The 11,651-nt window shown below is 33.6% G+C and overlaps 1 protein-coding gene across 7 annotated transcripts in view; it reads right to left on the bottom strand.

Moving 5' to 3' along the window:
* Positions 1-11,651, bottom strand: part of Cd36 (CD36 molecule) — a 52,566-nt gene that overhangs the window by 16,387 nt on the left and 24,528 nt on the right. For all 7 annotated transcript variants that reach the window (XM_028778128.1, XM_028778125.1, XM_028778126.1 and 4 more), the window contains 4 exons: positions 6,187-6,347; positions 1,896-2,043; positions 1,330-1,509; positions 47-138 (listed from right to left, as the gene is read on the bottom strand). In XM_028778128.1, the coding sequence (XP_028633961.1) occupies positions 47-138; positions 1,330-1,509; positions 1,896-2,043; positions 6,187-6,347 (581 nt within the window). The remainder of the gene's footprint in view (positions 1-46; positions 139-1,329; positions 1,510-1,895; positions 2,044-6,186; positions 6,348-11,651) is intronic.

The raw sequence follows: 11,651 nt of genomic DNA, 5'->3' as shown, positions 1-11,651 counted from the left end.
ACACACACACACACACACACACACACACACACACAGAGTTACTTACCTTTTCCCTTTATAGGAATCAATGATGGCAACTTTGCTTATGTTATCCTTTCCATTAAAAACTTTATAAACTCCGTCTACAGTGTTATTGTACTGAAAAAATATAAATAAAAAATTACTCATGGATCAAGTTTTATTTACTATGTCATAACACGTATGACAAACTTACTTTCAGATTTTTCAGAAAGGGGTCATTCAGAATCATTTTTATCATTTGTGATTTATAACACAATATGAGTTTTACATTTTAAGCTTTAAGTATTTTAATGTTAGAATATAAAAAGTACCTACAAATAAATGTCATATGCTCACAAAATATAAGAAAATAGCTAGCAGAGGGTATGAATGCCTTTCTAGCATTGCTATGAATTAACCAGCTGTAATGTTGGTCGCTCTTCCTATTATGCTCAGGTAAGGACACACTGAGCTAAACTTACATGATGTCTACAGATTTCTAAATATATTCCAATTTCTCAAATCATTAGTAGTGGTTACTAAAATGAACAAGATTATACAAACAAAATTTAAAAATCTCTTAGCCAAAGAAGGAGCTATAATGATTTGGTTCAAATAAAATTGACTCTAATTACCTCAGGCTTTTCTGTTTATATTTAACTGACATACAGCTGAATAATCTGAAACAGCAGCAACAAGGAACGGGAACGTAAGCAGTATTGCTACCCAGTGTCCGACTATACAACGATCAAAACAGAGGCGTGGGTAAGCCTTCTCATTCTCGTCCCATTGGAATCCAAGACTGTAATTCAAAGCTACGTCTACCAAGAACCCTACATTCTCCTCATCACCAAACTGCCCTTCTGGGAAGCTGACTGGCAAGCCTCACTAAGGGGAGCTTGCTGAATATCTCAAGTGAAAATTCACAGTAACTTTCTAATTGAAACTTTAATAAAATTACAGCTCTCAAAAATGAGGAAAGATATGATCAACATGTTTAATTTTTAATACAAAGACATATTAATCTTGATTCTTTAGAAAATTTAAAAGTAAATACAATTTGCAAATATTTACATATTTACAAAGGAATTTTCAATTCTGTATACAAATAAAATTCAATTTATTTTTAAATTAAAATTAATTTAATCAAACATACTAAGTAATTTTTCACTATGAAAACTGATTGCATGTAAGATTTATACTTTAAAAATAATGAATTATATGTTCTCAGGTTAACTAGTGAGGAAATAGGCAAAACTATTAATGTTTCCCATTAATATTTTATTTACATACTTAAAAATATAGCAAACATTTATATTTGGTACTTACAGGATAAAACACACCAACTGTGGTACTTATAGGATATGGAACCAAACTCAAGAATGGATCTTTGTAACCCCACAGGAGTTCTTTCAGACTTCTTGTTTGGAACATAGAAGACTTGGACTTTTTGATAAGGGAGTTGAGAACAACTTGAACAAATGAGTTTTGGTAGATATGTGGTGCAGCCTACAAAAAAAAAAATTACTATCTGAGAAATCAGTACATTATAGTTCTTAAATAAATGGATTAAATATAACAATCAAGTTCAATTAAAATCAAAATAAACCTTCAAAATCTGCTAAATCATGCTTACTATAAAATTATAATTTTTGCCATCTTCTCTAATCCCTTACATGGTTACCTTTTTTGAGAGCTGGTTTTAAATGAGTATAACTAATCAATCAAGTAAGTTCATTGATTACGCTGATCGGGTCATCTCTCCAGATGACAAAATAGCATTAAGCATGGTTTTTATGAAGTGGTTAAACAACTAAAGCCAAATTATGAGGTGCTTATGAGATTCATTGTAACAGGCTCTGAAATGGTCCACATAGCAGCTGCTATCCACTCACTGCCACGGCCAGATTGAGGACCGTGAAGTTGTCATCCTCTGTTCCAACAGACAGTGAAGGCTCAAAGATGGCTCCGTTGGGCTGTACAAAAGAGACAGTGGAGTCCTCAGGGTCCTGAGTTATATTTTCCTTGGCTAGATAACGAACTCTGAAACAAACATAAATCAACAAAATGAGAGGTGTTGAAACCTTGCACAACCAATGTCTGGATTCTTTCAACAAATACTATTCGAAACCAGAACAAATCACAATTTACACTAACAGAATTTCATAGTAAACAATTAACTATTGAGACATCTCTGGCAAAGGTTGTTAAACCTGGAATAGAAAAGTAGAATAGAATGAACTGAGTTAAAATAGACACTGGGCTTTGGGCTGGTTAAAGTGGAATGGGTTGGAAACTCATTTTGGTAGCAATTCCATGTGGTAATCTAAGTAAATCTAGGTATACATAAGAAGGGCTAGAAGTAGAAAGTTTAAAATACCGAAGGTCATGATAATGTGGTTTGAAAAATTCAAGTACTTGAGTGCTGTTTAAAGTATGAGAGAAAAACAGTTGACGGGAATATAATTCACAAAGTGAGATTTTAGACATACAAGAGCAATATAACTAAATGGCCGTCTTTGTCCTGAAGTAAAGAGGGTCTGAGTGCATGACTATATTTTTCATATTAGAAAGACATCTCCAAGTGGGCAGCCTATGCAGCCTACATGTTGTTAAGTAAGTACATTCTTGAAACCACCATTAAGCAACCAATAGTCATCCCCAATCTAAAGGGACCCAGACTTAACTCTGTTCCTTCATTTTACATATTGAGTTCTAGTTTTAATCTCTTGCCTTTAACACTTGTAATAGTTTCCATGACTCTGTTAAAAGGTGATTGTTTTGTAGAAGAAAATGTTTTGTCTGTACAAAGCAGACATTAAAGTGAAATGGGGTAGACCTTACTCAGCACACGGTTCTATCGCTGGATATCAATTTTAGATTACTTATAGCTATAGAATTGAAAAATCACGAGCCTATAAGTTTGATAGGAAACTTTTGAATTTATTTTAAATACAGATTTTGTGTCCCCATAAACATAATAAGTTTGGGGTATGTTCAGTATTTTTTTTTTACTTCTTGGTGTGTTTTATCTCAGGCTGCAACTAGGTAGTTCAGATAAGAACAAAGGTAGGCCACGATATCTGGCCCTCTCTATATTATTCTAAAATATGGCTATATTATTCTAAAATATGGCTATATTATTCAAAAATGCTCATGGTCTAAAAAACAGGAACAACATTTTGATAGATGTTGTGCATAGCTTTATCATTTATTCTCTGTTAAGTAAGATGCTTAAGCAACCTAACAAACCCAAAATAATCCAAGGTCCTAAATTCCTAGTAATGCTTTTTTCATAAAATATCTATTTTAAAATTAAGGTAGCTATTAATACCGATTCAAGTAAGGCTACAGCAATTTCAGAGACTTCAATGCAGGGATGACTAGGTAAAACAAAAGCTAAATACTTCACATTCATTGTTCCCTAAATGGCACTTACAATATCAAACCAGTAGATGGCACTCAGTAAGAGAATATGAAATCAGTAAAACTTGCCCCATCTTAAGAAAGTTCTTTTGAAAGAGCATAATCCCTCAGTTTGTTTTTTGTGTTTTTGTTTTTTTTTGGTTTTTGTTTTTTTTTCTTTTCCTTGTTTTTAAAAATCATGTCTGCAGATGTATTGGTAAATAAGGTCAAGGGAAGTAGCTTTTCACCCATGGTTACATGATGCCTTTATTACTATTCTTGCCAAAGAAAACATAAATTTTAAAATGTAAAATATCTAGAAGGAACTACAGTAATCAGAATTATTATGGATTGAGATATAAATATGATATTAAACAACACAATTTTTTTCTTTAATCATGTCTTATGCTGTCAATTACTGCTTCATCAATATCATTTTAACAGTCATTAGCCAATTCACCAGCGGTTCTGTTTTAGGGGGGCGTATTTTTCTACAGCCTCAATTTAAAATGGATTCAGAGTGTTGTTAATAGCATGTCATGCTTTCACTTAACACACAGAAGCCTCTCAATAGTGTAAACTTTTTCTAAGATTTCTTAAATCTGATTTTCCTTCCTTCATTTGAGGTATCAAGACAAGCTAAAGAAATTCCAGTTTGATGATCTCATGAAACAGGAAGCACACTTCATTAAGGACAGTTTGAAGTTGCCATACAAAGGAGAGCTTCCTGTGTGAAAATTTTATCTATAAATTCTACTCCTTCCCAGTTTTCTCTGTTGTCTTTACAAACAAACCAAATATATCTAATTTATCACCTTTTAGTTCTATACCTAAATAAGCTAGAAGTTGTAGGAATAACTCCTATAGTCCATATATATATATATACATATATATATATATATGTACATATATATGCATACTTAGAATATGTATATATGTTATACTTATATATGTAACTTATATATGTTGTATACATATATACAACTTGGGAGATATGTATATATGGAAATTATATATACATATATATATAAAGCATATATATATATATTTATATGCTTTATAGGAGAATATAACTAGGATTAATTGCTATATTTACAGCTCATTGTAGCTTCATAAATTCCTTAAAAGCAAAAATCATTATCTCTAAACAAACAATTAAAAAGTAAAACATAAACCATAGAAGCACTATCCTTAAATGAGAGTGGAGGGGAGAGAAAGAAGGGGGAAGATTCTTAAATTCTAATAACTATTCTCTTCTCCTCAACTTTGGTTATTTTATTCATGTTATATTTCTCAGGCATATATTTAAATTTTGTTTCTTAGGTCTTATAGTAGATTACAGATTTCATAGATATAAACTATACCAATATATTTCTTCATATTTCTTAGACTATGATATTCACACAATATTTTGCTATTAAGTATTATAATATCACGAAAAATATTTCCTTGTAGTTACAAGAACACAATCTTCTTTGGCAAAATTATACATTGTTACAAATATTTCAGAAAATAGAAGACTATTAAGACATGGTAGTCCATAAATCATCTGTTGGTATAGCAGACATAACACTTACAACAATTGCTATTTCTCCATAAATTGGAGTGTCAAATTTAATTCAGAAACATGCTTTGGAGAGGCTAAAAATGTACAACCCTATTGCGTTAAAAACATGCTACAACTGTGGATTATAGAGTTAATAAGAAATATAATAATCTGTGATATGAACTCATTGTGTTGCATAAGCAGTTGTGTTTTGTTTTGAAAGAAATTCACTACATACAAGAAACTTAACTGTGTTCCCACAGGAAAATAAAACTATCCCTAATACTTAGGTAGAGTAGTTTGTTTCAAGTGCCTTTTACTACTCTAAGAGTAGAAAGGAAAAGAGTCTTTTAATTTACATAGAAAATTGTGTGCAGAAATATGATTACTAGTCTCTATCTCTGTGTGAATGTGGACATTTGATGGTATCATTTTTCTTCTTCTACAACTGCTTCTTTCCTTCCTTTTTTCTTTCTTTCTTTCTTCTTCCTTTCTTTCTTTTTCTTCCAATGAAAAGTTTTGACTGATTATTTCCCCTAGATGTATTTATTTAAGATTCTAGGTATAACTTTATTAAATAAACTATTGGAATACTTAAGATAAAAGTATAGCAGAGAGAAATACTGTAAGTTTTAAATTGCTGTTTAAATCTCAATACATAGCTGACCTCAACACTTAGCAGGAACTGCAACTATGCAAAATCTTTTTACTTCTGTGGTTCTCAAAACTGAGTACATATCTGAATTACACAAAAAGAGTTTCAAATGCACAGCTAGTGGCTTTTCCATCCACTTGCTGTAGCGGTTGATGGGTGTTGCTATTGTTTCTGCCTTAGAAACCATACCAGTGTAATCACAGAAGTAAGATATGTGTTTCATTTTAAGATGCTCATCATGTATTCATAAAACTCTCAGCATGCCAACTACACAGTTTGGAACATGACAGAAGTGTCAAACAAATCATCCATAAGTTTTTGAGTAGGGGAGCTATTTAATAGCTTTCAAATGATAATAAAGTCTATATTTCTTTTTCATATAATATTGGGTAACATTAGTGTAGCATATAAAGACAAAAACCTTAATCTATAGACTAAGATCCTTTACTTGTAGGAAAAACATTTTATGTAAATTTTGTTGGCAAGAAAGTAAATATACTTCAATACAATGGAATTCCTTAGGAGAAAGAGTTCTCAGAAACAAAGTGAGAACACTACTCCTTCTCAAGAGCTCACTCACCTATATGTGTAAGGACCTCTCTGTTTAACCTTGATTTTGCTGCTGTTCTTTGCAACCTCATCTGGGTTTTGCACATCAAAGATCCAAAATTGTCTGTATACAGTGGTGCCTGTTTTAACCCAGTTTTTGAAAGCAGTGGTTCCTTCTTCAAGGACAACTTCCTATGAAAAAGAAAACAAGTTTGGTTTGTTTTTTATAATGAACATGGAAACTGCTAGGACCTTGTTATGTTTAGTCAGAACATAAGGAACACCTTGTGAAAACTTGAGTAACTTTGTCACATACTTGAAGCAGGAATGCTGTCCACGTGAAGGACACTCTCTTGGTTAATGTTTAGGAGGAGAGCCAGTGTGTAAATGGTGAAGCCATATTTGTTGCTTTTAAAGCAACCTTTCAAGTGAACCTGTGGCAACATTCCCTTATCAACAGAACAGTAAGTTAAGCTAATTTGAAATGTTATTGAACAAAAGATTTTTGCCAGGTGTAATCTTCAAACTCTGAAAAAAATATCTGTGTTGATGAGACAAAAGAGAGAAGTTGAGAGGCAGCTTGAGTACATTTGGAGCTTTCAACAACGACAACAACAACAACAGCAGCAACAATGACAACAACAACAGAACACCTTTCTTCCAAAGTTGGGCAATTCAAGGGATGGTAACTAATCTTTATTAAATAAAGATCATAAATTCTTGAGGATGAATTCCATAAATAAGCATATTTCCTCTTTGGAATCTTGTTCAATATGACCTCTGTGAATCATATGTTTGAGGATTTCCGGATTGTGTTTTTACAAACAATACAATTCCTTAATTAGTCATTGCATCACTAGTTTTCAAAGAGCAAAATTAAGAAGGAATATTGTGTGTGTGTGTGTGTGTGTGTGTGTGCATATTTATATCTGTGTGTGTGCATGATACACATTAGAAACCATGTATACCAGTAGTGCTGAAAACATGAAGCAATTAAATATACAGCATCAGGACTGAAACACCTTTTATTAGAAACTGTCTCCTGTTTAGGAGCTTTGGGACCAAATGGAAAGACACTAAACCCCTTAGGGTCCCTTTCGTTGTCTGCAAGGGAAGAGTTACCATAGATGCTTGCCCAGCTTCTTTTCTAGTGCTTTTACTCTCAGAACAGGAAGTCTTTGTAGTCATAGTAACTAGTGCAAACAAAGGGAGTTTATAGCTTCCAATTAAGTAATGTGGGAAGAATGCCTGGGTTCAAGAGTGTTCAAGGGGAAGAGGAAGAAACATATTTATAGAAAATTAGACTAAAGGAGTCCATGAACATAGGAACAACCTAACCTACTTTCTTCACCTGGAAATATCGATTCCTGAATGATGGGATCAGGAAAGGAGAGGGAGAAGTGACATACTTTTTAAGGTTGAGTCTCCTTGAAAGCATATGGTTGGAATAAGTGCAGCCTGGGCAAATAGTCTTAGGGACACTTGCATTATTGAGCCTTATACCAGTTCTCTCTTGGTTCATGCTTTACTGGTTTCCCTAACATATCCTGATCAACTGTTTAGTTCATAGGTGTGAATTGAGTTTCCTGCCTTTGGGAGATGATATTGCTTAATGCTGAGAATAATGGAACCCATTAGAGAAAAGCAAGGCAGCAGGTTAGGATGTGTTTGAAAATCCTGTAGTACTGTAAGCATGAATAGAGGAAATAGAGCTGATCATGTGATGTTCAGATCGCTATTGCTCTTCTATGATAAGATCCTTTTGAAAAAGATATGAGGCCAAAATGCTTATTTCCACACTAGCCCAGTATTAGAGCAAAGTTACAAAACTGATTTACACAGCTTTCTTGAGATAAAGGTGTTTGTGAATATTAAAGCTGAAATCTGTATTGACTTATGCCACAAAACTATGGATCTACAGGTCATAAAAATTTTAAGGCCCAACATAATAGTTACTGTTTATCTTGTGTTACTCAAAACACAACATTATTTCAGTCCTTAGTGAAAATAAGTCAATATACTCTTATGAGATCAGAAATGACTTTTGACCATACTTATCACTTTGTTCTTTGAACTGAGAAGCTAGTAGACTGTTAGGGTGGGCCAGCTATCACTCAAAGACTGAAGTTTGCACACTAACTTTGACAGTTGAGTGGGTGAGTACTCTTTTAATATAATGGCAAAACCAAGTGTGTATGTTTCCTTCATATAACAGTCAGTGTTAATGTAATCATTAAAGCTCCCTTATATTTTCTTGTATTGGAGTAGGTGGTACACAAAATTATAAAAATTGCCCCATTCACCAAAGATTATGTGAAAACCGAGTCATGTATTTTACATTCAGTATATATTGAAACCAAATGCTATATTAGAAACTAAATATTATAGAGTTGCATGAGTTTACACAGATTATTTAATGTAGTTATATCCTACTGTCCTTATAATGTAAAGATAAGACATATTGAGTGATATGAAATTAGCACATTTAGAGGTAAAATATATTGATGACATTTTAATAGGGTTTGTCATTACCTCAAGAATTATAATAACTACGAAATGAAATCTGAATAGTGTGAACATAGCAAACCTTCAGCAAATGTTCAGTTAGTATTTTAGAAATAGACTCTACATGTTAGAGGGAAAACTGTAACTCATTTGCTTCACACATTCCTCAAAATCTTGGTTCAAGCATTAGCTGTCTGACTAACTAACTAACTAACTAACTAACTAACTATATAGACAGTAACTCACACTATTACATGGCACTTTTTCTGTTGCTTAATCAATTTATATTGACATCTCATATGCATTAAATACTTCCTTAAAAGGTAGACTTTTGTCTTTCTCATCATACATTCAACCTACCCAGTACTGGCTCTCAGTAGAATAACATACTAAAAAGGACAATGACTTTGGTGGGAGCGGCCCACCTCTTTCAGCTTAGATGTGAGGCTCCGTTGCACAGAAGGGAATTCTCTCCTGGCACAAGAAATCTAAGTCAAATGTTCATAGCTGTAGAGGTTGGAGACCCTAACAACTACAGTTGTTTTGCTACGTGGACTTGTCCTCTTCCAACTGCCTTCTTAATATTTTATTTCCATGCTTATAGACAAGCACTACAGAGAAGCTTGTGTTTGCATTAGATGGTGGTTACTGTAGAGACTGATAACTGAGAAATCACTGAGAATAAGTGAATGTTTCTTTATGGCTCTGCCTAGAATGAGGCATCTCTGTGACTCTCCTTAAATCTCAAAGAGCATAAAAAAAAAAGAAGGGCTAGAGGAAATATAGAGCTTGAGGAAGGAATGTGGGGTCATGATATGGCTGGTATGGCTGTTTTGCTCACGAACTGATCAGAGTTGTTAGTACCTCAATATGATGTGCAAAAGGTGGACACAGCAGGATCTCACTAGCGGGAGGGGGAGGGGTCATTGAATCCTACCTGTCCTCATGTAAACAACACTACGCAAACTCATCCATCCTGTCACCAATAAAGAAATCAGGTAAAAGTAGTGCTTGAAGAGAAAAGGTATCACTGAGAGAGGACAAAGAACATGAGGAGTGAATATGATCGAAATATGTTCTACACATGTAGGAAAATATCGCAGGGAACCTCATTGGTATGCATAATTAATATAAACTAATTAAATATCACAGGGAACCTCATTGGTATGCATAATTAATATAAACTAATTAAACTTCTTACATTTGTGGATTATATCTGTAAAGTGAAAGAGAATTATGTTATTGGTTACAGTTGTGTTAAAAAGAACAAATGCCTTTATTATTAGGTTTTAAGCCATTAAATTAAGTTACAATCAATTAAAATATTGATTAAAATCATTGAATTATATTGGAGCAGTAAGATTTAATGTTTCAGAGATTCAAAAATTATTCTTTTAGGATTTATATAAGAACTTAACATGGGAGATTGTCATTTGGGTTGAAACATGGACTACATGATAACCTGGGAAAGAAAAAGAAACCTATATGCACTGAATTCTGTTTCTAAAGCATTGATTGTGAGCCAAAATGGTGTGCACTTGCATGTGTGTCCTGAGATAAATCTCAATTATCATTCTTCAGGATCTCTCAAACTCTTTTTGAGGAAAATTAACCCATTAACCCAGAGCTCAGGTTAGGCTGCTGGCCAGAACTGACAGAGAACTCATCTGTCTCTGTTTCTCCGTTACTGAGAGGTCAACTCTGAGCTACCACGGCAGCCCTTAACATGGGGTCTGGGGATAGAGCTCAGGTCTTCTCACCTGTGTGACCAGTAGATCACTAACTGGGTCAGCTCTACAAGCCCTAACCATTGTTTCTTTAGCATTCATCAGCCAGGAAACATTTCATTTGATCTTCCCTTAATACCTTTTCCTCCTAAATTGCACTCTTTTTTCTCCTTCATGCACTCTTTTTTCCTTCTTCATAAAAATCAGAAACAAAAGCAAAAAATAAAGCAAACAACAAACCCTTCTTTTCTTTTCCTGTTTCTCCTTGTCTCTGACTGTGCACAAGTTCTTGTAGCACACAACCCTGCTCTTTTCCTGGACACTCAACCCCTAGAAGGCAGTATTCTTGTATAGGTTTATCTATAATTTCCCATCAAAGATCAAATCTATGTGAACTCTGCTCCTTGAGTACAGAGTGAAAATTACATCAAGCCACTTGCCATATATCTGTGCTTTCACTTCTTCGAATATGTATTTCCATCAACAAGCCACCTGGACATCTTATGATAAATCCATACCTATTCCTCTCTTCCCTGACTTAATCCCTCTATCTAAAATTCAAATGCATCCATGCATCAATAACTTTTCCCTAAGCTTCCCCATTTCAGGCCTTTTGCTGTATAATGGACCTATAAACAAAGACATGTCTATTCTATAAAAACTATTTTTAATCCACTCTAAAGATTTGTGTGACAATGCTTATTCTTCTGTAACTTTTGTGTCTTCATTTCAACTACATCCATTTAAAGGTCATACTATTTAAGGTTATGTCATTTAATCTCTAATATTTTCCATTAACTTACACATAATTGATTTAGTATTTCGAGATTAAAAAATTGATGAAATAATCTCACATGTTTATTTATGACAATTAAATGAATCCTTACATGGGAAGATCTTAATTATACCACCAATCTATTGATGTTACTGCTCTCTAAATGCATGTTTCCTTTCATAGTACTAAAAGCAACATAGGAACTATGTTTATTACATCACCAATTAGTAATTCTTCTTCTTAGTATTTAAAACTTCTTAAATCTAAATATACTTTGCTTTATACCCACCTTTTGTTTATTCTAATAGCCCTGCTAAATTATCTACCTTTTAATACTGGACAATATACTTTGATCATGTGTTCCTCTCCCCAAACACCAACTCCTACCAGATCCTACCCTCCTTCCACCAACCAGCCCACCCAATTCCTTCCTTCCTTCCTTCCTTCCTTCCTTCCTTCCTTCCTTCCTTCCTTCCTTCCTTCCTTCCT

The sequence above is a fragment of the Grammomys surdaster genome, unplaced genomic scaffold, assembly GCF_004785775.1.
Source record: "Grammomys surdaster isolate TR1022 unplaced genomic scaffold, NIH_TR_1.0 325, whole genome shotgun sequence".
Taxonomy (NCBI): domain Eukaryota; kingdom Metazoa; phylum Chordata; class Mammalia; order Rodentia; family Muridae; genus Grammomys; species Grammomys surdaster.
Note: the sequence above shows the minus strand (reverse complement) of the source record. Positions and strands in the feature narration are given on the sequence as shown.